A 27,217-nucleotide genomic window follows, 5' to 3' on the forward strand; every position below is an offset into this window, starting at 1 on the left:
CAAACATCATTCTTTTGTGGATTTCAAGTTTAATTCCCTCAATTATTTCAGTTCTATTAAGGTTATTGCAGTTTGTTTTATTGTCCATATTTGGTTCTGTTTTCATGAAGGTTCCACACACACCTGAAGAGAATACATATACTATCATCTTGGTGGAGAATCTTATAGATGTTATTTAGGTCAAAATAATGGATAGTGTTAAAATTTAAGTTTTCTATGCCCTTACTGATGTTCTGTCTACTTCTAACAATTAATGAAAGAGGACTGTTTAAGTTTCTATCTATAATTGTAAGTTTATTTCTCTTTATGTTATGAAATGTCCCTTTTTAATCCCTTAATATTCCTTATTCTGAAATCTAATATTTATGTAGGCTCTCCTTTTAAAAAATTAGCATTTACCTAGCACTCTGGGAGGCTGAGGCATGGGGATTGCTTGAGTTCACAAGTTTGAGACCAGCCTGAGCAAGAATAAGCCCCCATCTCTACTCAAAATAGAAAAACTGAGGCGAGAGGATTATTTGAGCCCAAGAGTTGGAGGTTTCTGTGAGCTATGATGACGCCATGGCGCTTTACCCAGGGCGACAATTTGAGATTCTATTTCAAAAAAAGGAAAAAAAATTAGCATTTGCATGGTATAGCCATCCCTCATTATCTTTGAAGGATTTGTTCTAAGACCCCTTGTGGATGTCAAAATCCACAGATATTCAAGTTCCTTATTTATAGCCCTACATACATGTATGGGTTTTATGTGTGCAGATTCAATAAACCTTAGCTCAGAAATACAGTCAGCCTTTTTATCCATGGTTTTCACATATTTGTTCATCCTTTCACTTTAACTTGCCTATAGCTTTACAGTTATAGTGGATTTCTTGCAGATAGCACATAGTGTAGTCTTTTTTAAAAATTCAGTTTGACAGGGCAGTGCCTGTGGCTCAATGAGTAGGGCGCCAGCCCCATATACCAAGGGTGGTGGGTTCAAACCCAGCCCCGGCCAAACTGTAATTAAAAAAAAAAAATAGCTGGGCGGCGCCTGTGGCTCAGTGAGTAGGGTGCCGGCCCCATATGCCGAGGGTGGCAGGTTCAAACCCAGCCCCGGCCAAACTGCAACAAAAAAATAGCTGGGCGTTGTAGTCCCAGCTGCTCAGGAGGCTGAGGCAAGAGAATTGCGTAAGCCCAAGAGTTAGAGGTTGCTGTGAGCTGTGTGATGCCACGGCACTCTACCCGAGGGCGGTACAGTGAGACTCTGTCTCTACAAAAAAAAAAAAAATAATAGGTGGATGTTGTGGTGGGCACCTGTGGTCCCAGCTGCTCAGGCGGCTGAGACAGGAGAATCGCCTAAGCCCAAGAGCTGGAGGTTGCTGTGAGCTGTGACGTGCCCAAGAGCTGGAGGTTGCTGTGAGCTGTGACTCTACGGCACTCTACCAAGGGCAACAAAGTGAGACTCTGTCTCTAAAAAAAAAAAAAAAAAAAAATTTAGTCTGACAGTCTCTGCCTTTAACTGACATGATTAGACCATTTACATTTAATGCAGTTATCAAGATGGTTGAATTTAAATCTTCTATCTTCTTGCTTTTCTTCTATTTGTTGAAATCTATTTTTTGTTCCTTTTTTACTCTTTTTAATTGAGTTTTTTGTTTTGTTTCGGTTTTCTTAATGATTCTATTGTATTTATTTGTACAATTGGCTTTTAAACACTCTCTCTTTCTTATTAGTGGTTTCTCTTTACAATAGTCTACCTTCAAATAATTTCTTCCTCTAGGGCAGTGGTTCTCAACCTTCCTAATGCCGTGGCCCTTCAATACAGTTCGGTTGAGAACCACTGCCCTAGGGTTTTACTGTACACTTTTAACTCATTATAGTTTAGCTTCAGATAATATACCACTTCACATATAGTGTAGAAATATCACAACATTTATTTTTATTTTCCACCCCCATTCTTTGTGCTATTGTTATCACACATTTTATTTCTATATGATATTAATCCAATAATCATTATTACTTTCACTTTAAAAAGGGAGGTTTTTTAAAGAGATTTAAAAATGTGAAAACAATTTCTTTTATATTTAGCTATATATTTTCTTTTTTTGATGCTCTTCATTCCTTTTATAGATTCAGTTTTCCATTTGGTACTTTTTTTTTTTTTAGGCAGAGTCTCACTCTCCCACCTTAGCTAATACAGTGGGTTCATCCTAGTTCACTGCAACCTCAAATTCCTGGGCTTAAACTATCCTCTTGCCTCAGCCTCTTGGGTAGCTGGAACTACAGGCATGTTCCACCACCCCTGGCTAAGTTTTCTATTTTTGGTACAAACAGGTTCTCTCGCTCTTGCTCAGGCTGATCTTCAACTCCTGACCTCAAGAAATCTTCCCACCTTGTTCTCCCAGAGTGCTAGGATATAGGGGTGAGCCACTGCATTTCTAGTTGGTTTTTTAGCAATTTGATTATGGTGTCCTTGGCATGATTGTCTTTGTGTTTATTCTGCTTGGGGGCTTATTGAGCTGCTTGGGTTTATAGTTCCCATCAAATTTGGAAAAATATTGACCATCATGTTTTCAAATATCCCCACCCCACTACAACCAGGACACTTCCACTCTCACTGGCAGGAAGACAAAATATTCCCAGCTCTGTGTGACTTCCAGGAATTGTTTGGCGTGCTGCTTTTTGGAATTCTTTCTCCTGTCCTAGGTAGTTTCTTCTCACATATGTACAAATCAATACTCAGGCAACAGCTCATGAGGATCCTTCTGTGGATCTCTCCCCACCCACCTCTGTCTCCTCATGCATCTCCCTTCTTTGTGATATTCTGCCAAGTAAATTCTCTAGCTGCCTTGATTTCCCTGAACTCTCATGTCTGCCTCTTCAATTCATTGAGGCCACTGGACTCTGCTTAGATTTCTGCTCCCTGCTCCATAGCCAAAAAATTATCTCCTGATAGTTGGTGTTACTAGATAGCTGACCTGATTCATGTCTCTTCTCTCAAAGATCATAGGCCTGTTACTACCTGTTGCCCAGTATCTGCAAACCATTGTTTCATATGTTTTTTTGGTGTTATGGTTAAGGTAGAAGAATAAATCCAGTCCCTCTTACTCCATCTCGTTTGGAAGTAGAAATATCACGTGTTTGTGAACTCAATTAAGTTTGTGAACTCATCCTAGGAAAAGTGCTGCATACCTCATTGCTGAATATCACAGTAGTCACCTTTGACATACTCCCCTTGGGAAACTGTGCACCTGGTCCACCAATACCGTCCACAATCCAGTACCTATTCCACCCTTCAAAGCAATTTTGGAACTCTTTTTCTGGAATGGCCTTTGGAGCTGTTGTCATACAAAGTCTTACAGTTAAATGTGTGAACTCATCCTAGAAAAAGTGCTACATACCTCATTGCTGCATATCACTGTGATCACCTTTGAAGTACTCCCCCTGGGCATCTGGTGACCATAGTATTAAAGCAATGAGGTATATACTTTTTCTAGGATGAGTCCGTGAACTTAATTATCAGACCTTGTACAGTTTCTTTTTTTTCCAAAGGCAGAGTCTCACTGTGTTGCTCAAACTGGAGAGCAGTGGTGTGATCATAGTCTAAAGCAGCCTCAAACTTCTGGGCTCAAGCAATCCTTCTTCCTCATCCTCACAAGTAGCTAGGCCTACAGGCATGTGCCACCACACTGGCTACATTTTTTTATTTTTTGTAAAGAGAGGGTCTCACCTAATCTCAAACTCCTGGCCTCAAGTGATCCTCCTACCTCAGCCTCCCAAAGTCACATGTACCACTTTTGAGAACTTTGTTAACACCTTTGGAGATCTGCTCATATATAGTAGTAGGAATATGAATTGTCCTCAGAGTTGCTTAGTGGATTGGTGGCCATAACATTTTTTTGCTTATCTTCAAGCTGACCTTAATGTCCATTGAGCCTGGGAGTTTTGTGTTTCTGCAGTTCTTACTATAGTAAGATATATTGCTGTGGAAGAAACTTAGCTGCAGGAAGCATTAACTGTACTTTTTGTGCTTTTTTTCTTCCTGCCTGATGTCATTCTTCAGTGAAGGACTACCAACTGGTCCAGAAGGGTGGAGGACAAGAATGTGGTGATTCTCAGGCACAGCTCAGCCAATATTCTCAGCACTTTGCCTTTATTGCCAGTCACCTTCTGCAAACCAGCATGGACAGCCATTGTCCTGAGGCAGTAGAAGCAACTTGGGTCCTGTCCCTGGCCCTCAAAGGGTTATATAAGACGCTAAAGGTAATGATAAGCTTCTTCCATTTGGTGGTGCATCTGGTCCTCACTTCCCTCTCTGAATGACAGCTCATTTGTTTCATTGTAGGAGATGAAAGGAAGAATAAAGGGGTCTGGCATTCCATGGGATCTTTGAGTAATAGATTTGGCAGTTAGGATGGGAAGAGGTAGACAAGATAAAGAGTAGGGTGATATTTGGCATAGAGATGAGACGCCTTGACTTGGGGAACTTCTTCCGATACCTTAAAGGCATTGATTGGGAAGAAGGATCTTCTAAGGAGGTGCCTTTCAGTTCACTTTTATGATCATCTTCCCAACAGAGCTGTCTGTGAAAAGAAGGAGCACAGTTGAAGTTTGTGAGTTCCTTGGCTTTGAAGGGTGCTTGGTGGCAGCACTGGTAGGGAAGTTATGGAGTGTCTCAAGCACCACAGGAGGCTGGACTAGGTGGCATTTCAGCTCTCTCTGGTTTAGCCCTGAGATTTTGTGTTGAATGGTTAAGGCCATTCCTCTTCTGCATCTTTAGTTCATGGCATTTATCACAGTGCACTCTTATTTCAGTTGTTTATCTTATACTGGGAAAGAAAAAATAAATTTCTTGAGGACAAGGATCATTTCTGTCTTTAAATCCTTCATACAGGGCGGCGCCTGTGGCTCAAGGAGTAGGGTGCTGGCCCCATATGCCGGAGGTGGCAGGTTCAAACCCAGCCCCAGCCAAAAAAACGCAAAAAATAAAATAAAATAAAAAATAAATCCTTTATACAGTAAATATTTATGGAGCATCAAGGGGTCAGATGGAACTGAGTATATACAGAGGTGAACTAGAAAGAAGGTGCCTGCTTTCATGCAGCTTATAATCTAACAGACAAGGTGACAACAGAGAGTCTGTAAGGAAACTGCCACAAGTCAGAAAAGGTCTTCTGAAGAGGTGAAATTTGAAGTAATAGATAAGGAGTCAGTCTTGGAAACACTGTGCAGAGTGATTCACGCAGAGAGAATAGTAAGCTCTGGGCCCCCAAAGTGGAGCCGGCATGGTTGTCAGTGAGCAGAAAGAACAAAACAACCTTCAGGGCTTTAGGATAGAGCAAAAGAGTGGGGTGAGGCCAGAGAAGCAGAAAGGGAGCATTGTAGGACTTCATCAGCTGTGATGAGGGTCTTGGACCTGACAGGGCATTGGGAAGTTTTGGAAGGTAGAGAATGGTGAGTAACACAAAATAGGCTTCAAAAATACTTGTTGAGCGAATGAATTAAAGAGTGAATGACCAGGCAGAGGTTATGGCTAAGGTTTGATATTTCATTCTTCCGCTGACTCCGGGATTTTCACTGGGTCTGAGTGGGCTACAGGCCAAGCCTGGGCTCTGAGAAATGCTTGCTTCTCTCCAACTGACCTCCCATTCACTCTGAGGCAGTCACATATTGTTATTTTTTTGCTTGGCAGGCTCACAGTTTTGAAGAGACCCATGCTACCTTCCTTCAGACTGACTTGCTCAAGTTGCTGGTGAAAAAGTGTAGCAAAGGGACCGGCTTCAGTAAAACATGGCTCCTGCGGGACCTGGAGGTAAAAGACAAGGATGGCAGATTTATGGCCTGGGTGCTAGAAGCATCGGCTAGTTCCAGCTGGTCCTGCCCTGTGCACTCACTTTGTACCGTGTTTAAAACTGCCCCTTGATTCTCTTTTCCCTTTTGAAAATAGAGATTATAACACCTGTCCTCTCCTGTCAGGGAAAATGAATTTGATGTTTATTCAAAGAACATTGGTAGAGAAGTGTTTTATGGAAACACATGCTTGACCCTTATAGCATGGTAATAAAGTGTACACTTGAATTATTTCCCTTCAAAGTTCTTTTGGGCTAAATTCAGCTTCTAAATTTGTCTTCACCTAAGTTTATTTTATGGAAGATTTTACTCGATAATTTTAATTTTATTACTATCCCCCACGAGACCTTAGATCATTCTTAGCAGAATTACTATGGCCTAGGAAAGACTGCTGCGGCTGGGAGGTAGTGAGCAGCCACTCCCAGTACCCCAGAACTGGGACTTAAAGAAACAGCCCTCAGCTCCTTGAAGAGGATCTGGTTAGGTTTAAGGAAGATATGCTAAAATAAGTTAATGAATAACTGGAAGACTCCATGAACTCTTTTATTCTTACAGAATATTTTAGATTAAAATTTTTTTATTTAAAATCATATTGCAGAAAACTTAAAAAATAATAAAAGAAAGAAAAACTTCCTATTTTATGCCCAAACACAGCTACTGTTAGCATTTTTTTTTTTTTGAGACAGAGCCTCAAGCTGTCACTCTGAGTAGAGTGCCATGGCATCACAGCTCACAGCAACCTCCAACTTCTGGGCTCAAGCGATTCTCCTGCCTCTACTTCCCAAGTAGCTGGGTTTACAGGCGCCTGCCACATGTCTGGCTATTTTTTTGGTTGCAGCCGTCATTGTTGTTTGGTAGGCCCGGCTGGATTCGAACCACCAGCTCAGGTGTATGTGGCTGGCGCCTTAGTCGCTTGAGCCACAGGCGCCAAGACTACTGTTAGCATTTTCTGTATTTCCATCTTCTAATTTGTTTTTTTGTTTGTTTGTTTGTTTTGAGCCAGACTCTCACTTTGATGCCTCAGTAGAGTGCTATGTTGTTGTAGCTCACAGCAACCTCAAACTCCTAGGCTCAAGTGATTCTCTTGCCTCAGCCTCCCGAGTAGCTGGGACTACAGGCCCTCGCCACAACACCCAGCTATTTCTAGAGATGAGGTCTCACTCTGGCTCAGGCTGGCCTCAAACCCATGAGCTCAAGCAGTTCACCCACCTTGGCCTCCTAGAGTGCTAAGATTACAGGCGTGAGCCACCGCGCCTGGCCCTAATTTTCTTTTATATGCTTCTGTGGTACATACATAAATTCAGGTTACATGATAAGCATAATATTCAAATAAATTAAGGCAACAAGATGGGCATTTTTCTTTTCTGTATAGTTTTAATAACTAACCTTTTTTTTTTTTTTAAGAGATGGGGTCTCCTTTTAGCTCAGGCTGGTCTTGAACTCCTGAGTTCAAGAGATTCGCCTGTCTTAGCCTCCCAGAGTGCTAGGGTTACAGGTGTGAGCCACTGTGCCCATGCCCCATAACTACCATTTTTGATGGCTACATATTGACATATGTACACAAAGGTGGCTTTCAGATTTTTTGCCATTATAATGCTTTATTGACCGTATTATTTATTTATTTATTTATTTATTATTTTTTTGCAGTTTTGGCCAGGCCTGGGTTTGAACCTGCCACCTCCAGCATATGGAGCCGGCACCCTACTCCTTTGAGCCACAGGCACCGCCCCCATTGACCGTATTGTGAATACAATTTTTTTATACATTATTTTATTCCTAACAGATGAGTTACAGGATCAAAACATGGATCTTTAAATTTTGCCAAAACAAGTTCTAAAAAGGATGATAGCAATTTACACTATCAGTGGAAAAGTTAAAAAACACAAAGGTCCCCTTTGTTTGGTTAGCATTTATTTGACTACAAAGTATAATTGAACATGTTCTCATGTTTCTTTACTAATTTCACATTCTTTTAAGTGAATTCTGATTTCAAATAATTTATCCCCTTACATGGCTAAAGAACTGTGCAAACTTCTAACCCAGTAAATGCTCACATTCTACCCTGCCTGATTTTCTTTCTTTGTAGATTTTGTCCATCATGCTGTATTCCTCAAAAAAGGAGATCAACACTTGGGCAGAGCACAGAGATCTCAAGCTGGATGAGCAAGCAGACCCAGGGGAAGAGGTGGACCGGCCAGTCAGCAGCCCTGATAACCTGGAGCAGAAAAAGCTAGACCCTCTTGAGGGCCTGGATGAGCCCACCAGAATATGTTTCCTGGTACATTCTTGAGTCTGGGGAATGGATTCTCTTTGGCTTGGGCCATGTTTTAGCCTAAACATGAAAATGCTTCAATCTGATGTCCTAAGAATTCACTTTCTAAACATTTAGTCTGTATTTTATGGAATTCATCTAGAAGAACAGAAAAGCCCCAAAGCAATAATTCTTAACATTTTTGGGTCATGGACTCAAAAGAACCACTCTCCTATAAAATACACATTCAAGTATTTGTTTAAAATTTTGCATAAATTTCCAGGGTTTACTAATGCTCCAAGGCCCATCCATGAGCTTTCAAATGATGGTCATGGTACCCTCCTTATAATTTCTCAGAAATAATATTTTACCTTCTCTGGATAATCCATTGTGACTCAGAACGATATGAAAAGGTTGAGGGTTTGGACTTTATACCACTGCACTCCAGCCTAGGCAACAGAGCAAGACCACTTCTAAAAATTTAATAAAATAGGCCAGGTACAGTGGCTCACATCTATAATCCTAGCTCTCTAGAAGGCCGAGGTGAGTGGATTGCTTGAGCTCATGAGTTCAAGACCAGCCTGAGCAAAAGAAAGACCCTGTTTCTACTAAAAATAGAAAAACTGAGGCAAAAGGATCTCTTGAACCCAAGAGTTGGAAGTTGCTGTGAGCAATGATGACGCCATGGCACTCTACCCAGGGTGACAGCTTGAAACTCTAAGTAAATAAATAAAAATTAAAATAATTTTTAAAAAGGAAAAAAACATAACTAGATGAAGAGTAAACAGAATGTGGAATAGAGTGTCAGAAAAGCAAGTACTGTTAAAGAAAAGAAAATACAGTGCCCACGTATGTCCTGATTGTCAATTTTGAACATGAGATAATTACAGAGAAGCAAACAATGATGCAATGTGGTGAATAAGTATTAGCAATTAGCATTGATTTTTTTTGGTATATTTCTTTTGATGTTCCGCTGTTTTATAGTTTCCTTTGAAGTTACTATAGTAATGCAGAGTTTACAGTCCATATTTTAGTGCTTTTTCGAGTACTCACATAATGTTCTTCTCTTTTTTTTTAATTTTTTTTTATTTTTTATTAAATCATAGCTGTGTGCATTAATGCCATGGGGCACCATACACTGGTTTTATATACCATTTGACATATTTTCATCACACTGGTTAAACATAATGTTCTTCAGTTATAACCTGTGGGTGGCTTTTGAAATATTGTCTTATCACTTTGGAGTCCAGCTTATTGATGATGTTGAAGCATTTTTAATTGTTTCTCCTCCGCTTCCTCCCTGTGCCTCCAGATGGCTCACGATGCCCTCAATGCTCCTTTGCACATTCTCCGGGCCATATACGAACTGCAGATGAAAAGGACTGATTCATTCTTCCTGGAGGTTCAGAAAAGGTACGGAACATTCAAGTGCTGCTGAATGTGGCAAGAGAGTGAACAAGTGGACCTGTACCTCCTGTCAGCAGGATCTGGATCACACCCTGACAGGCCAAGAAGCAATTTTTAGTCCTTTGTAAAGTGGTATGGAAGGTAACCTGGGCTACACAATGTGGGTTGTCTTTCAAGTGTCCTGTAGGTTCGTCTGTAAAAACTTTACATTTGTAGCTGGCCCCTGAGAGTAAACGTCTTTTACAGAGGCAGACACTGAAGCAGGCCCCAAGGTGTGTAATCCAGTGAGTAAACAGCACAGAGCAAGAGCTTCTGCTCAAGACATTTTGGTTATGTTTTTGTTTTTTCAGCAGTGTAAATTCTTTTCTTTTTTTTTTTTTCTCCCTAAAGCAGTGGTTCTCAACCTTCCTAATGCCGCGGCCCTTTATACAGTTCCTGTGGGTCACAGCCCACAGGTTGAGAACTACCGCCCTAACGGATGATTAACGATTTTCCCATTCTCTTCACCAGGAAGTTTAGAGCTAGTTCTTGGGCCCAGCACTTCAGTTCATGTAGAACTTTACACACCCACAATCTGATCTCCTCCTGCATCCCCCCCACCCAATCTGGTTTTAATTTCTTATTCTAATTTATAGTAAATTCTCATTTAATTTTTCTTTTCTGTTCTTTCTTTATTTAGAGACAGAGTCTCACTATGTCACCCTCAGTAGAGTGCCGTGGCGTCACAGCTCACAGCAACCTCAAACTCTTGGCCTCAAGCAATTCTCTTGCTTCAGTCTCCCAAGTAGCTGGGACTACAGGTGCCCGCCACAAGGCCTGGCTATTTTTTGGTTGTAGTTGTCATTGTTGTTTGGCAGGCCCGGGCTGGATTCAAACCCACCAGCTCCAGTGTATGTGGCCGGCGCTCTAGCCACTAAGCTACAGGTGCCGAGCCTTTCTTTTATTTTTTATTCCATGTTTATATTTTCCCATATGTTATTTCTTACATGTTGTCTCAAATCCTTAGTGAGATGAAGCAGTTTACATTATTTAGAAGAATAGTCTAAGTTTCTTTAATGAAAGAATATGAAATATGATGGATCGAGGCAGACAGAATTTGTTTTTCTCTCACACACGGTCCAGAGTAGGCAGCAGTCCAGGGTGGATGGGCATTTCTGCTCCACAGAGTGACCCAGCAATCACAGGAGTGTTATTCTCATTTGTGCAGTGAAAATCTGGCTCATTCACACCACCTCTGGATTCCATCCCAGACAAAAAGGAAAGGTACAGAAAGAAGTGGCATCCTCCCTCACTCACCTGCCATCAGCAAGAACCAGGTCGCATTGCTACATCTAGCTGCTGATGGGGCTAAGAACCCCATCAAGTAGTCACTTCTAGCAGGGTGACTACGTCTCTTGCTAGAACTACAAACTTTGTTTCTAAAAGAGAGAAGAGGAGAATGGATTCTGGTGAACAGTTTGCATCTACTGCCACAAGGGCATATGTGCATATCCACGTGTGTGAATAAACGAGTGTCTTGAATTCAGTTTATAAAATATAGAATGTGATAATGTAATTGTGTAACAACAACAAACTAATCAACATTTCTGTCAAGTTTAATCGCAGGTTAAACTCTTGGCTTTCTACACATTTGGCGCCCAATTTTGTGCTGCTTTTCTTCAGGTTTGATGGAGATGAGCTCACCACAGATGAAAGGATACGGTCCCTGGCTCAGAGATGGCAGCCCAGTAAGAGTCTGAAGGTAGAAGAGCAGATTGCCAAAGCTGTGGACACAGACATGATTATCTTGCCATGCTTGGTATGCCTCCAATCTTGGACCAAAGTATCTGTACTCCCGCTCACCCCTGCCCCCCAGCCCCCACGCAAGAAGGCCAGGCTTTTGTAATGGTGGTCTTGGGTTTGCAGTCTCGGCCTGTACACTGCGAACAAGCCACTGCAGAGGTGAACCCCGTGACCCAGAAGCTGATTTCCAGCACTGAGAGTGAGCTGCAGCAGAGCTACGCCAAGCAGCGCCGTAGCAAGAGCGCTGCCCTCCTACACAAGGAGCTGAACTGCAAGAGTAAGAGAGCCATCCGGGACTACCTCTTCCGCGTGAACGAGGCCACCTCTGTGCTGTACGCCCGCCATGTGCTCGCAGCCCTGCTTGCCGAGTGGCCTGGGCATGTGCCCGTGAGTGAGGACATCCTGGAGCTCAGTGGTCCTGCCCATATGACCTATATTTTGGATATGTTCATGCAGCTGGAAGAGAAGCACCAGTGGGAGAAGGTAGTTAAATAGACTGGGCTTCTCCTATACCCCGGGGTGTTGGAACAGCTTCCTCTAGTGCACATTCCCTGGAGTGAGGCTACCTGTGCAGCGGTGCAGCTCCCTGACAGGTGTGAATGCGGCAGAGGCAGGGCCACTGCTTCCTCTCCCAAGGATTGGCCCAGAGCTGAGCTCACATCCTGGCACAGACTTGATGTTCAAAGAGTGTTTGAAATCAAGTCTTTAACTTGTTCTTTAATTTATTTATTTATTTATTTATTTTTGAAGTTTTTTTTGGCCCAGGCTGTGTTTGAACCCGCCACCTGCGGCATATGGGGCCAGCGCCCTACTCCTTTGAGCCACAGGCACTGCCCTTTAACTTGTTCTTTTAAAATAGTGTTGGCTTAGCAAACCTTCATAGGTATCGAGCTTAGGGCTAGAAGCTTCTCTTCTTCCTCCTGCTGCTTTGAAGCAGAGGACCTGTTACAACAAAGTATCTTAGTATCGAGCTTAGGAGCCCAGCGTATGTTTTCCAACTGAGCCAGAAGTCATAATCTCCCACTTTCCAAGTACGGAATTTTTTTTCTAAGACAGAATCTCATTCTGTTACCCTGGGTAGAGGGCTGTGGAATCATCATGGCTAACAGCAACCTCAAACCCTTGGGCTCAGGAGATCCTCTTGCTTCAGCCTCCCAAATAGGTAGAACTACAGGCGGCCACTGTGATGCCTGGCTAGTTTTTCTATTTTAGAAATAGAAATAGCTCTTGCTCAGGCTGGTCTTGAACTCCTGAGCTCAAGGGATCCTCCTGCCTTGGCCTCCCAGAATGCTAGGATTACAGATGTGAGCCACTGCACCCAGCCCCAAATATAGACTCTTGAGGCACATTCAGTACCTCTTCCTTCAATCTGCCCTCCACCTTCACACACATATGCCGTTCATGAAGGTAATTTTTCCTCTAAGCCTTTGACCATCTAAGAGCACTAGTTTCTAGGTCCCTGAGGTCCTTGCTCAGTCAGCCTCACGGCCCTGGAGGTGCTGGCAGGTTTGCTCTGGCTATATTTATCTTCTGGAAAGAGCAGAAGGAACTGTGCCCTACTGACCTCTCCCCCGACACCTGCCCCCCTGGAGCTCTCAACTCTGTACTCACCCAGGCATTGACCACATTGTACTGTAATTATTTACCTGTAGGTCAAGCCACCTGTTAAGACTGGGAACTCTCCAGGGACCAGGGCCATCTCTGATTGGTCCTATTAATTCTTTCAGACCTCCTTGAAGTAGGATCCTTCTGAAAGGACTGTAGGGTCCTGACTGACAGCAGGGGCCTGGTGGAGAGAGAGGTGGCTGGTGGGGTAGGTCTTGGGGGTAGTGTCGCGGAGGCTTGTTCTGGGTCCAGGATGATCCCAGCACCTCTGGGAGGGTGTTATATTGGAGTAGACTCTCTCTTCCTCCTAAAGCCACTGCCAGGCACTGACCTTGCCCACCTTGTGTCCCACCAGATCCTACAGAAAGTGCTCCAGGGCTGCCGAGAGAACATGCTGGGGACCATGGCCCTGGCTGCCTGCCAGTTCATGGAGGAGTCGGGAATGGAGGTGCAAGTGAGGGAATCGAAACACCCATACAACAACAACACCAACTTTGAGGTACGACCTGGGGTCGGCGGGCCCTACAGGGCTTACTGAGAAGCAGAGACCTCAGCAGCTGGTCCCTAGACAGCCTGACCAAGGGAGTACCTCCTCAGACTGAGCTGCTGTCACCTCCTTGACAACCAAATCTTCTCTCTTTTTTTTTTTTTCCAAGTCTTCTTTTTTGCTGGCCTTTCTTTTTTTAATAGAAAAAAATGGGCCCCCCTGGCTCTCAGGGAGAGTTATTTTCCTACAGCAAGCTTCTTTGGCTTCATAGCGAGGCAGTTGAGTCTCAGGTCTCAGTTCTACCATCACCTTCCAGTTGTCTCCCACTGCCCTGGCCATACCTTGGAGACTCCAGCCCCTCTTTAAAAATTACCCAGAACTGAAAAACCTCCTCTTTTCCATCCTTAACTTTGTATTTGGACAGAGAAAGGTGGAGGTTTGGATGAGGCAGGGCAGGGTGGCCTCCATTATTCTCATTGACTTAATGCCATATGCATTTCTTTAATTCTTCTAAAAATGTTGGAGCTGTCCGGGCATCAGCTTCTTAGTGGACAGCTCCCTACAGTCCTTGGTAAATGACAAAAACCAGTTTGGAGCTTGATTATTAAAAAGCTGAGATTCTTCTTCTTCTTTTTTTTTTTTTTTGAAGAGACAGAGTTTTACTTTATCACCCTCGGTAGAGTGCCATGGCATCACACAGCTCACAGCAACCTCCAACTCCTGGGCTTAGGCGATTCTCTTGCCTCAGCCTCCCAAGTAGCTAGGATTACAGGCACCCACCACAACGCGTGGCTACTTTTTCGTTGCAATTTGGCCGGGGCCAGGGGTGAACCCACCACCCTCGGTATGTGGGGCCGGCACCCTACCCACTGAGCCACAGGCACCGCCCAGAAAGCTGAGATTCTTTTTTGCAGAAATATGAACCTTTAACTCTCTTCCTTCCGTGCCTCTTCTCTCTCCATGTTCCTGGGCTTCATCCCTAGTCTGTGAACCCCATACAGACACATCTGGTCAGCCACTAAGTTCCACCCCAGAGAGGATCATGGTGTCTCTCCACCACTCCCAGGCTCTCCCCCACTTCCTCTGAGTTTCCTATTGCTGTTCCTTTCTGACCCTCCGCTCTGGCCTGGCTCCAGCTCAGCCTTGCACCACTCCACTGTCCAGATGGTGCTTCCAGGTACAAGCCTGATCAAGCCTTGCTGTTGCCACAAACCTTTCCAGGGCTTCCCTGTGGTCCAGGCAGTCTCAGCACCTTGATTTTAGTACTCAGGTCTTCAGGGTCCCTGCCAACCCATCACTACTTCCTAAGCATGTGCCTATATGGCATGTCCTTTACCCTAGACATGCCAAGCTCCTTGCTATTCCCTGAACATGTCTAAGACCTTTCCAGCGCTGCTTCCGTGCCTGAGTTGCACCCCATATGCTCACACCTGCCTCCTCCTGGCCTCTTTCCCCCCACCCCGGCCTTCTGCCCCTCTTTCTCCAGACAGACTCCTCCTGTCCTTTTTATTCTTCATAGCCCCTGAACACCTCTGAGGGCCGCTTTTTGCCTGCCCCACACCGTATTTGCAGTCGGTGACATCTTTCTCACCCCACTGCACTGTGGGCCCCTGGAAGGCAAGACTGTGGCTTACTCGTTCTCATACCCCAAAGTCAGGACTTGACATGGGGCAGGCCACAGGAAATAGCCAGTGCACAGTAATGATAAACGTGTTCTGTTTCCTTCCCAGGACAAAGTTCACATTCCTGGTGCCATCTACCTCTCAATTAAATTTGACTCTCAGTGCAACACAGAGGAAGGCTGTGATGAATTAGCCATGTCCAGCAGTAGTGACTTTCAGCAGGATCGACACAATTTCAGTGGGTCTCAACAGAAATGGAAAGACTTTGAACTTCCAGGTAGTAAAAAAACTTGGTCATATAAACTCTTCACTTGGAAGTGTTTAAATTTAGTAGCAAGAAGGGAAATTATTAGAGAGTTTTAAGACGGGTTTAATATATTTCATCAGAAACACCTCAGTTACCCTTTGTTCTCCAGCTTCTTGATCTGTTTCTGATTGTTGTGTGCCCAGGAGATACCCTGTACTACCGCTTTACCTCCGACATGAGCAACACTGAATGGGGCTACAAATTCACTGTGACAGCTGGACACCTGGGGCGCTTCCAGACAGGTGTGTGCTCTGGTCTTTGCATTCGTGTGATCTGCCTGCCAGGGACACTGATAGCTGTAGGTGCCACAGTGCCTCTGGTCGTTGGTAAAAATCAAAGCAGGTGCTTTACCCTTCGACTTCCACAAACTTGTCTCACAAGCTCCACATCCTTTACTCTTGAATGTGGCATCCCAGATGGTTGTAAACTAGAACAGCCAGATGTAAGAGCTATTCTGCTAGGGCCTGAAAAAGATTCCTGTTCTCTTATAATTTACCAGGGCATTTTTTTTTTTTTTTTTTTGAGACAGAGTCTCACTATGTCACCCTCAGTAGGTGCCATGGCGTCACAGCTCACAGCAACCTCAAACTCTTGGGCTCAAGTGATTCTCTTGCCTCAGCCTCCCGAGTAGCTGGGACTACAGGTGCCTGCCACAATGCCCAGCTATTTTTTGGTTGCAGTTGTCATTGTCATTGTTGTTTAACAGGCCCGGGTCAGGCTCGAACCCGCCACCTTCCATGTATATGGCCAGCGCCCTACTTACTGAGCTACGGGTGCTGAGCCTTTTTTTTCTTGAGACAGTCTCACTATATCGCCCTTGGTAGAGTGCCATAGCGTCACAGCTCACAGCAACCTCAAACTCAAGCAATTCTCTTGCCTCAGCCTCCCAGGTAGCTGGGACTACAAGTACCCACCACAAAACTTGGCTATTTTTTTGTTGCAGTTGTTTGGCTGGCCCAGGCAGGGTTTGAACTCGTATATGTGGCTGGTGCCATAATCACTGTGGTACAGGCACAGAGCCTGCCAGGGCATTTTATAAAAAAGAGAAACTGAATATGTTGCTCCTATGCTATTTTTACAAAAGGCTTCATTTCCACCAAAATGTAAATGATCACAGTGATTTTATCCTATTCTTTAAAACTTGAGCAGTTTATAAAAATGTATAATTCTTAATGTAAACACTTGTTAGACTTTATTTTTAAAATATTTGTGTTTGGGGTGGGGGGGTTGACCAGGATTCGAAATTTTGAAGCAGATGTTGTCAGAAGAAAGGGTTGTGCCTCACCTCCCATTGGCAAAAATTTGGGAATGGCTGGTGGGCGTGGCCTGTCGCCAGACTGGTCATCAGCGATTAAAAGCCATCCACTTACTCCTGAGGATTGTGCCGTGCTGCACACACAGGTGAGCGGCCTTCTGGGTATGAGTCTGTCAGTCCAAGTATCGTCCACACTGTGGCTTATTTTTTTCACTATGTTAATGACATCCTTGATGAAAAGGCATTTGTGATTTTAATATCTTCCAGTTCATCAATTATTTCCTTTATAGTAGTGCTTCTGGTGTCTATTAAGAAATTTTTGCCTTGCTCAAAGGTCTTGAAGATATTTCTCATGTTATCTTCTAGAAGCTTGTTTTTCTTTTTACACTTAGATGTATAATCCACCAGCAGTGAATTTTAGTGTATCATGGATAGGAGGTGTAGGAGTCCAGAGATGACCTCTCCAGGTGACTCTCCCCACACTATAGTGCCATCTTGTCAAAAAGCAGATGTCTGTGTATGGATGGATCTGTTTCTGGCCTCCTTTGTTCCTTTGGTCTTCTTGATTACCTGGGTGTTGTGTCTCACTGTTAGCTTTATAACAGATTGACATAGCTAGTATAAATCCTTCAGCTTAGTTCTTAATCTTTAAGATTGTCTTGGTATTTTTGACCCTGCGTGACCATAGACATTTTAGAATTAAATATTAATTTCATATGTAGAAATTAACAAACTTGGGGCGGCGCCTGTGGCTCAGTGAGTAGGGCGCCGGCCCCATATGCCGAGGGTGGTGGGTTCAAACCCAGCCCTGGCCAAACTGCAACAAAAAAATAGCCGGGTGTTGTGGCAGGCACCTGTAGTCTCAGCTACTTGGGAGGCTGAGGCAAGAGAATCGCTTAAGCCCAGGAGCTGGAGGTTGCTGTGAGCTGTGTGATGCCACGGCACTCTACCAAGGGCCATAAAGTGAGACTCTGTCTCTACAAAAAAAAAAAAAAAAAAGAAATTAACAAACTCATGCTCGTGCTCTCTCTCTCACTGTAATCACCAAAGGGGATTTTTTTTTTTTTTTTTTTGAGACCGAGTTTCACTTTGTCACCTTCGGTAGAGTGCTGTGGCATTGTAGCTCACAGCAACCTCAAACTCTTGGGCTAGGCTCGGCGCCTGTGGCTCAAGTGGCTAAGGCGCCAGCCACATACACCTGAGCTAACAGGTTTGAATCCAGCCCCAGCCCACCAAACAATGATGGCTATAACCAAAAAATAGCCAGGCATTGTGGTGGGTGCCTATAGTCCCAGCTACTTGAGAGCCAGAGGCAGGAGAATAGCTTGAGCCCAGGAGTTGGAGGTTGCTGTGAGCTGTGATGCCGTAGCACTCTACCTAGGGCGAGTGCTGGGTAGAGACAGCTTGAGGCTCTGTCTCAAAAAAAAAAATAAAATAAAAATTCTTGGGTTAAAGTGATTCTCTTGCCTCAGCCTCCCAGGTAGCTGGGACTACAGGTGCCTGCCACAGCACAATGTGGCAGGCACCTGTAGAGACAATGTGTCACTCTGGCTTAGGCTGGTCTCAAACTCCTGAGCTCAAGCAGTCCACCCACCTTGGCCTCTCAGAGTGCTAGGATTATAGGCATGAGCCACCGCACCCGGTCACCAAAGGGGATTTTGATTGACTCTATATGAGTTTTTTGTTTTGTTTTGGTTTTTTTGAGACAGAGTCTCACTATGTCACCATCAGTATCATATCTCATAGCAACCTCCAACTCTTGGGCTTAAGCAATTGTCTTGCCTCAGCCTCCCAAGTAGCTGGGACTACAGGCGCCCGCCACAATGCCCAGCTATTTTTTTATTGCAGTTTGGCTGGGACTGGGTTTGAACCCACCACCCTTGGTATATGGGGCTGGCACCTACTGACTGAGCCACAGGCAACGCCCCTCTTTCCTGCATTTTTAAGGCACAAAGAATGCTGGCTAGAGTGCGGTGATGATATTTGAAGTAACAGGTTGTCTTCATATGTAACACAGAGATGTTATTTAAAAAATGAAGGACTCACCAAGTCAGAGAAGAGAAAGTGATGGCTCAAGTAGTCCCTATGCTGATGGGAGGGAGAGGAAGAAAGGGGGAGAGCTGGGCATGATTGCTATTACCTACATGTCCTCACTTTCAGACATCAGGGTCACTAAGCCTCACATGGGCTTAGCTCTGTTCCTGTGAGTGTGGCTTCTAGTAGGAACTATCTGGTTGAGTGATGTGTATGAGACATGTAACCTGGAGCATGGTTTGTGGCTGCAGCACAGATGGGTCCCTGTACAGTCTGCTGGCCATCACCTACTTTTCTTCCAGTGGAGACACTCCTGCACCTCTCTGCCCAGGCCTGGAGGGAACTCCTGGCATAACTTGCCACTCTTGGCTTTTTCCTGAGTGCTCCATGGAGTTAGAGAGGTTCTGGCCTGAGAGCTTGGTCCAGAGGCCAGACTGGAGGGGCAGCCTCCACGGGAGAGATGGCAGACAGAACAGTCACAGCCATGGCCATGTAGGTGCTTTTTACTTTACATTATAAAATGTTCTTTCCTGAAAACCTAGCTATAAAACTGTCTACATTTTCCCATTTATTTACTTTGTGACGATTTATTCCTCTGGGGGAAACAGAGTGGTTTCAAAATAACAAAAATTATTTTTGAAATCCTAAGAGAAGAAGCAAAACTAACATTATGTATATATGTCATGTTATTACTTACATATAGCATTACATGTATGTACATATGTATATATACAGCCATATAGTAAGTTCCGGAATATTACTTATTTCACAATTTTTCTCTAGAAGATGTTGAATTAGATTAAAGCATAGCCTCTGAGTAAAAAACAAGAAACCTGGCTCAGTGCCTGTAGCACAGTGGTTACAGCACCAGCCACATACACTGAGGTTGGCAGGTTCGAACCCAGCCCGGGCCAGCTAAACAGCCATGGCAACTACAGCAGAAGATAGCTGGGCATTGTGGCAGGCACCTGTAGTCCTAGCTACTTTGGAGGCTGAGGCAGGAGAATCTCTTAAGCCCAAGAGTTGGAGGTTGCTGTGAGCTGTGTTGCCACGGCACTCAACCAAAGGGGACATAGTGAGACTTTGTCTCAAAAAAAAAAAAAAAAAGAAAGAAAAAGAAAAGAAACCAAACACACACACTTCAGTATGTTTTCTCAGTAGGGGTTTTACTTTACTTAAGGAAAAGATTGATTTCTGCCTGAGCAACCTTACAACCATATTTCTTGTGTTTCATAAGTCAAGCCTAAGATCATATCTTTTGAATAGTTTGTTTTTTTTTTTCTCTCTCTCTCTAATTAGAAAAGCAAGAGTATTGTAGAAAATCTAGAAAGCTGGTTGGGCATGGTGGCTCACACCTGTAATCCTAGCACTCTGGGAGGCTGAGGTGGGTGGACTGCCTGAGCTCAGGAGTTCAAGACCAGCCTGAGGGAGAGTGAGATCCTGTCTCTAAAAATAGCCGGGCGTTGGGGTGGGCATCTGTGGTCCCAGATACTTGGGAGGCTGAGGCAAGAGGATCACTTGAGCCCAAGAGTTGGAGGTTGCTGTGAGCTGTGATGCCACGGCACTCTACCAAGGATGAAAAAGTGAGACTCTCTGGGCGGCGCCTGTGGCTCAAGGAGTAGGGCGCCTGTCCCATATGCCGGAGGTGGTGGGTTCAAACCCAGCCCCAGCCAAAAAAAAAAAAGAAAAAGTGCGACTCTGTCTCAAAAAAATAAAAAGAAAAAAAACGAGAAGAACTGAGGACCTTATGTGCTTGTGGTGTCCTTCCTTTGGAAGTGGCATGCAGGTTCTAGAGGAAGGCTCCATCAAGGCCACTGTAAAATCACAGAAGAGCATTTCTCAAACTAAAATCCAGGCATGCAGAATCAGAGAATTGTAAACTTACTAGAACTTTAAAAAATTCTCGTAGTTTTATTCCAGTGATATCCTAACAGAAATAATAATATGAACACTTCTGGAATTATCTGGAGTACCCCTATGTATTAATAATGGGTATGGCATTGATTTCAGTGTCAGTAGATGCCATGTAGTTGTACTTTACTAACTTGCAGGCTTAGGAAGAAAGAGCAAAGGGGAACATAAAATGTAAACAAATTCATTATTTCAAAGTAAAGGCCAAATAACATAAAGTCTTAAAGAAAATTTCCAAATAGCTAAAAGGGAGAAAACGATGAGAGAACTGAATCATCACATGGAATACAGAAGTAGAGGCGGTTCTCTGATATATTCCAGTGTGACAGCAATTTATTCCAGTGAACCAGTATTATTCATCAGATTAAATTAATAATGTCAATTATTAATGAATGAAAATTAAAATTTATATATTGGTTAAAAAAATTAATATACATGTACATAGTATTACACATGTGGGTTTTCTTCCTAAATTTTATTTTGTGTATGTAGTTTTATGTTTAGTTTTTTTCTACACTTAATATTTATCTCAAGTTCCACAGTCATGGGAGATCTTCCTAGCAAGCATTTTTAAAGATGCACGGTAATCCCCAAAAGCATACTACAGGATCCCCTACTGTTCCCTTGGAGTTTGGTCTTTTATTTGTTTGTTTTTGAGACAGAATCTCACTCTGTCACCCTGGCTAGAGTGCCGTGGCGTCGTAGCTCACAGCATCCTCAAACTCTTGGGCTCAAACGATCCTGTTGCCTCAGTCTCCCAAGTAGCTGAGACGACAGGCGCCTGCCACAGTGCCAGCCTAGTTTTAGAGACGGTGTCTTGCTCCAGCTCAAGCTGGTCTCGAACTCCCGAGCTCAGGAAATCCACTCACCTCGGCCTCTCAGAGTGCAGGCATGAGCCACCGCACCTGCCCTGGAGTTTGGTCTTGGTGTTTAGGTTTTGCTCCTTTCCTTCTTTGCTGTTGGTGACTATTTGTGGCTGTTTGGGCAGGGTGGGTGGACAAGTTATAATGGCTGTAGCAGCTGTGGGAGAGGTAGGTTCTGAGCTGCAGTTCCCATCAGCTGTCTGAGTCTGTCTGACCCTGCCATAGTGGTCAGTAGAGTCACGCCCTCCTGGGGCTCCTCCCACAGTGACCTCTGTGACCTCGCACTGTTGAAGCCCCTGTGGCAGCTTTTTACCCACATGGAGTACAGCCTGTTTGAGGACATGACGCAGCCCGGCATCCTCCTCCCCTTACACCGTGCCCTCACTGAGCTCTTCTTCATCACCGAGAACCGTGCCCAGGTGAGGGCCCTGCCCTGCCTCTCACCCTGAGGTCTGGGCAGGGAACACAGCACCTCCGTATGCTTCTGTGCCTTCTGTGGCCCAGGGCAGGACTCATGTCACAGCCCCGTCTAGAGGCTGAGTGGGGTTTGGTCAGGAGGCCCAGGAAGACAGGCCCTGGGAAGCCCTCAGGTCAGCTCTGAGATTGCTTATTTTGTCAGGCCCCAAGCCAAAGCGGGGAAAAGCTGCCTGGGATCAATCCTTGACAACAGTCAGCTTTGGAAAATAAAACGATGGGTTCTTTCTTCTTCCTTCTCCTTTTTTTCTCCCCTCAGCACAATAGACCCATTGAATGTGAGAGATGAAAAGGCCTTTCATAGTCCTTAGCTTATCCCTTCATTTCGTATACAAGGAAACTGGCCTGAGGAAGGGGGGTCCCCGACCTGGTCACCTGTGAGTTGGTCAAGGCAGAGCCAGCCCACACCTGCACTTGGCTTCTGCCGGCAGGCTCCTCGTGTGAGCCGGCGCCATGAGGTGCCAGGCTCAGTGCGCAGTGTCCACCCACTCAAGGTGTCTATTTTCATGGGTGGGTGTCCCCTGAGTGGCTGTCTGTTAAAGCCATAGTGGGTATCTGGCCTGCTGCCAACAGTCACAGAGCCTGTGCTTTCTCCACAGGAGCTTGGCGTGCTGCAGGACTACCTGCTGGCCTTAACCACTGACGACCACCTCCTCCGCTGTGCAGCACAGGTATGCTCTTCATCCCTGCAGAGCTGGCCCCGGGGACTATCTGACCATTGCTAGGACAGAGAGTGCCTGTGCATGGCATCTGGTGCAGAATCCACAGAGTTTACACAGAGCTTGGTTCCAAATCGGTCACATCCTTCTGGTGCTCAGAGAGAGCAGGCAAGCCCCATTTATCAGTGTTATTCATATGAAACTGTGGGACCAGAGGACACTAGCAAGAATTCGTGTCTTTAAAACAAAAACAACCAGTGCCTTAAATTTAGTTTGGCTGAGCCCTGAAGTTTCCATGGAGTTAGACTGCAGATATTTTTGGATGTGAGCCGCTTTCTCAGTCAGAGAACTCCTCTTCTGACAGCTGTTTGGTCTCAGGACCCTTCACACTTTTAAAGATTGAAGATCCCAGAAAGTTTTTGGTTATGTGTGTTATGTACATTAGTCTATGCCATTAGAAATAAAATTAGATTTTAAATTTAGAAATTAAAACAAGTTTAAAAATTTATCAATTCATTTTAAAAAATAGTAGTAAACTTATTTCATGTTAACATGAATAATATGTTTTATGAAAAACAACTCTTATTTTTCAAAACAAAATTATTACTGAGAGGGGTGGTATTGTGTTCCATCTTTGCAGATCTCTTTAATCTCTGGCTTAATAGAAGGGGGCTGGATTCTCACAGCTACCTGCAGTCTGCCATATTATCACACTAGCCTCTAGAAAACTCCAGTGTATGTTCCTGAGAGAACAAAAATGAAAAGTGAACCTTGCCCACCCCCGAAAGGGCCTCAGGAATCCCCAGGCCCCAGACTGTACTTTGAGAACCTTGAACTCGTAGACTCCTTGAATGCCATAGAGTGCGTGGTCCAACCTCACAGTGGACAGGGAGACACTGAGGCTCATAAAGTCACCCACTGTTGGCTCGGTGTCCAGCTGGGACTCCCAGACAGAGCCCTGCCTGAGTCCAGCACTCCATTTCCCGAAAGTGTTCTCTGAGCATACTCTTGATCAGAGTGTGTTCTGAGGAGCGCACTGAGACGTCCCGGGAGAAGGGGTCTTCTTTACTGATACAGGTTTTGGAGCATGACTTAGACCTGGGAATCCTCACATCAAAGACAGAAGAGTTGGTGTGAATTCTCCTGAGACCTGTAGGCAGAATAAAAACTCCCTTTCTGCCTAACAGCTACTACTCATTCCCAAGTTTCATAACATCATATAACGAAATTTTGATACTTGACCATTCTGACCTCAAAAGCTCAGCATGGCACCTTTGCTATGGGCCTGTGGCTCCTGCCCACCCCTGTTCCATATCCACTTTCTTCTCACCCCCATCTGCCCCTCCCACAGCCCATCTAGTTTACTGGACCAGTGTTCTGACTTTTTTCCCTGCCTGCCTACTGTCTGCTGATCCATCTCCACTCTCCTGATGCCAGAGCATGAAGACCCCACTGGGCCTGGCCTCAGGGCACCCGTGTTCCTAGTACCTTCCCTGGACTTTCTCCGGCGCTCAGTTTGGGCTCCCCTAGCACTGTCTGTTCATTTGTTGTATATGCCATGCCCTTTTCCCTCTGAGCTGTTTTTCCCCAGAGACCTCTCCCAGATCCTGGCAGACGGTTCCTCCAAGGACCCTGCCACCTCAGAGCAAGGACTCCCCCTCTGGGGCAATGGCAGTTTCTACGTTACACTTCTATGTGGTCTTGATAGCATTTTATCCCTCACCCTAGCCTGCCTGTCTCTAGGGGAGGGAACCACATCCCCAAGCCTCTGTACTCAGCCAAGGGCCTCGTTCAGCAGCACTCAGGGATTGAGCAAGTGAGTGGCTCTTGACATTGGCGACTACTCTCTCCTTCTGCAGGCTCTGCAGAACATTGCTGCTATCAGTGTGGCCATCAACTACCCAAACAAGGCGACCAGCCTCTGGAATGTCAAGTGTTAGCCCTTGGTGTGGCGTGCATGGAACTAGCTAATCTGTCCACAGGGCTTTTAGAGCAGACATCTAACCTCATTCAGGAAAATTCCTACGGTGTCAGTGCCCAGCTCTCTCTGAGCTCACTTCTACTCCAGTTAGGAAGCCAAGCAAGAATGTCTCCGGGAACTCCCCGAGAACAGGCTGGACACAAGCACGTGCTGTACAGCGTGTGAGAATAAGCAAAGCAGTGCGGAGTCGGTTGGGGAGGACAGGCTGGGGGCCTTGAGAAGGTTGTTGAGAGACCAGCCTTCACCAGGGTCTAGACCTGCAGAAGCCACAGGCCCAGGAAGATGCGGATGTAGCTTCTCTGGAAAGGTTCTGTCTCAGCTGAGCTGAGACTTCCTGCACTGCAAGGCACAGCCCCCCCTGAGCCACCTCTCTCAGCAAGACCTGCAGCAGCAGTGGCCTGGCATGGGAGCTCCTCTTCGCTTTTGCTTCTTGTGACTGGTAATCCAAACAACACCAAAACTGGCGAGAGCCTTCCGGGCCAACACTGACCCCCCCAGTGTTCAGTCCAGGACCAGGTGTTGAGCTGGCTCCCCGCTCGGCCACACCATCCCAGAGAACTCCTTGGTAAGAACAAGTGCCCTTGGGAACAGCCGGCAGGCCGCCCTGTGTGTCTGCTCATGCATCAGCTTCCAGCACATCCATATTTTTTTTTTTTTAGTTTTTGTTTTAACATATTTCAGTTTCCACTTCATGCTTTCAAAAAAGAAACACACTGACTCCCTTGAGAGGGCCTCCAGGGAATGACCATGGGAGTGGTCATGCAGGGGACAAATTGATTTGTGTGAAAATAGCAGAACTCAAGGAATACTCTTTAGCTTCCCTACCTAAAGACTTGAAGTGTTATCAGAGGAGTTATTATTTTAAGAGTTAAAAAAAATACCCATATGATTTTATTTCTGTTTGAGAGTCATGGTAATCCTTCACATTCACCCCTGGGACTCTGCGTGGTTATTTGGCTGTCACTTGTCTAGCAATAACTACATTAGTTCTAGTGAATGCTGTTTTTACATTTTATTTTTATGGTTTGAGTCCTGCCCTGAAGTGCTGATTAGTGCTCTCTCCCCAGAGCCACACTTCGGAGTGTGAAGCTGGGTTGGCATGTAGGACTTGTGGGAACAGAGAATCCCTTTAAGAACAGATGTCTGGGCCAGAAGCATGTCCTAACATGCATAGGGCCAAACTCAAGGAAGAGTCATCACAGCCAAGGCCAGAGTTGACCTTGACCAACTCAGCATTGACATGGCCCAGCATGCCCCTTGACCTCTCAAGATCCCTCAGCAGGGTCTGCATTGAACGTGCAGGTCTGGGAGCATCTTTTACAAGTACACTTTTGCCTTCTGGATCAGGAGGCCATGACTTTTACAGCCCTAAGTTAGGTTTTCAACTGAGCCCTGGGATGCAGGTGGAGCCAGGCAGGAGCGGGAAAGAGGTGCAGTTCAGAAACAGGAACAAAGTGGGCAGATCCTAAAACTCCGTGCGTAAGGCCAGGGGCCTGACCTGGTTCCCTTGGTGCTGGGACGTGAGGAGGCAGCTGCTGCCACCTGGCTCGGGGAAATCTCCTTTCCCATCTTTGTTTTTTTGCCAAACCAAGCTTGCTTTCTGAGCTGCCTACACACTCAGAAGTCCCCACATCCCTTGCCACTCAGACCCAAGTGGGTCTCACAGCGAGGCGTTTCCCAAGAGGGGACTTGGAGAGAACAAGTCTCAGTGCTTGGGAAAGAGGCCCTGCTGTGGGGTCAGACCCACTGACAGATGGCCTGGAAGATAGACAAGGAGATGGTGCCACCTGATCCCCTTCCACATCTCAGACGTACTCTGAGTAAAGCAGGGCAGACAGACAGAGCGCGGCAAGGTCACTCCTCATGGCGGTGGCTGCCAGCTCTACTCCCCACTCCTTCCAGGAAGATCAGTTGTAAATAAACAAATGCCAGGCTCCTCGCAGCTTCTCTCCACATACTACCCTTGCCATTCTGGTCTCTGTACTTCAGTTTGTAAAGAACAAGCCTAAGTTCTCCCTCACACACTGCTGCTGCTCCTTCTGGCAGGGCCCTGCCTGGCCTCCCCTGCAGCACCCCCTGTACTTCCTGCTGGGGGTGGTGCTGCCAAGCCACACCCGGCTCCCCTCCTGGTCCCCACTGGGAGCAGCAGTGTCCCGAAGGATTTCCATAGAGACCCTTAGGAGGTAGGACTGCCTGGAATGAGGTGAAGCTGGCAGGAATACAGGTGTTGTAGACACATGTGCCTAATCTGTAAAGAAATCCTGTTCCAAATCATAAATATTGTACAAACAGACACTGTTCCTAATGAGAGGAGTGACGTATTTTCATCATCGTTTTTAATTTGTTTTCTTACGGGTTTACGATTTTGAATTTTTCTTATTTGCTTGAAAGAAAGAATTTTGATTATATCAGCTAAGTGAGTTCAACCTGTAAAAAAGATGTTAAGTTGTGAGTAAAATATGCAAATGAAGAGAAATATATGTACAAGTTCTATATAAAAAAAAGTACAGTGGTATGTGGACTTTTTTTCTTCTCCTGCTATTTCTCTTGTGAAAATTATGCTTAGATTTTCTACCAAACCGATGGGAATTACAGACTCCAGAGGCCTCAGGGTTGAACGGGATCAGGAAGGTTCTCTAGCCCCATTCTCAGAGTGGATCATCCTCTTACCCCTCCTGCTACTTGAGCCTGGCTGCAGCCCCAGCAAGAGGAGGTGCCCTCTGCTCCGCACAGCTACCCAGAGGTTCACA

At 45.2% G+C, this 27,217-nt stretch overlaps 1 protein-coding gene across 2 annotated transcripts in view; it reads left to right on the forward strand.

Moving 5' to 3' along the window:
• Window positions 1–24,962, forward strand: part of ZZEF1 (zinc finger ZZ-type and EF-hand domain containing 1) — a 149,848-nt gene extending 124,886 nt beyond the window's left edge. Inside the window, exons 43-55 of one of the 2 annotated variants that reach the window (XM_053570331.1) lie at window positions 4,043–4,242; window positions 5,672–5,791; window positions 7,916–8,107; window positions 9,393–9,493; window positions 11,150–11,285; window positions 11,393–11,752; window positions 13,230–13,373; window positions 15,092–15,260; window positions 15,434–15,532; window positions 16,526–16,691; window positions 21,619–21,772; window positions 22,427–22,498; window positions 24,346–24,962. In XM_053570331.1, the coding sequence (XP_053426306.1) occupies window positions 4,043–4,242; window positions 5,672–5,791; window positions 7,916–8,107; window positions 9,393–9,493; window positions 11,150–11,285; window positions 11,393–11,752; window positions 13,230–13,373; window positions 15,092–15,260; window positions 15,434–15,532; window positions 16,526–16,691; window positions 21,619–21,772; window positions 22,427–22,498; window positions 24,346–24,426 (1,994 nt within the window). In that variant the 3' untranslated portion in view covers window positions 24,427–24,962. The remainder of the gene's footprint in view (window positions 1–4,042; window positions 4,243–5,671; window positions 5,792–7,915; window positions 8,108–9,392; window positions 9,494–11,149; window positions 11,286–11,392; window positions 11,753–13,229; window positions 13,374–15,091; window positions 15,261–15,433; window positions 15,533–16,525; window positions 16,692–21,618; window positions 21,773–22,426; window positions 22,499–24,345) is intronic. The other variant, XM_053570332.1, reaches the window with a different exon arrangement.
• The last annotated feature ends 2,255 nt before the right edge of the window (window positions 24,963–27,217 follow it).

Source organism: Nycticebus coucang, chromosome 18, assembly GCF_027406575.1.
Source record: "Nycticebus coucang isolate mNycCou1 chromosome 18, mNycCou1.pri, whole genome shotgun sequence".
NCBI lineage: Eukaryota > Metazoa > Chordata > Mammalia > Primates > Lorisidae > Nycticebus > Nycticebus coucang.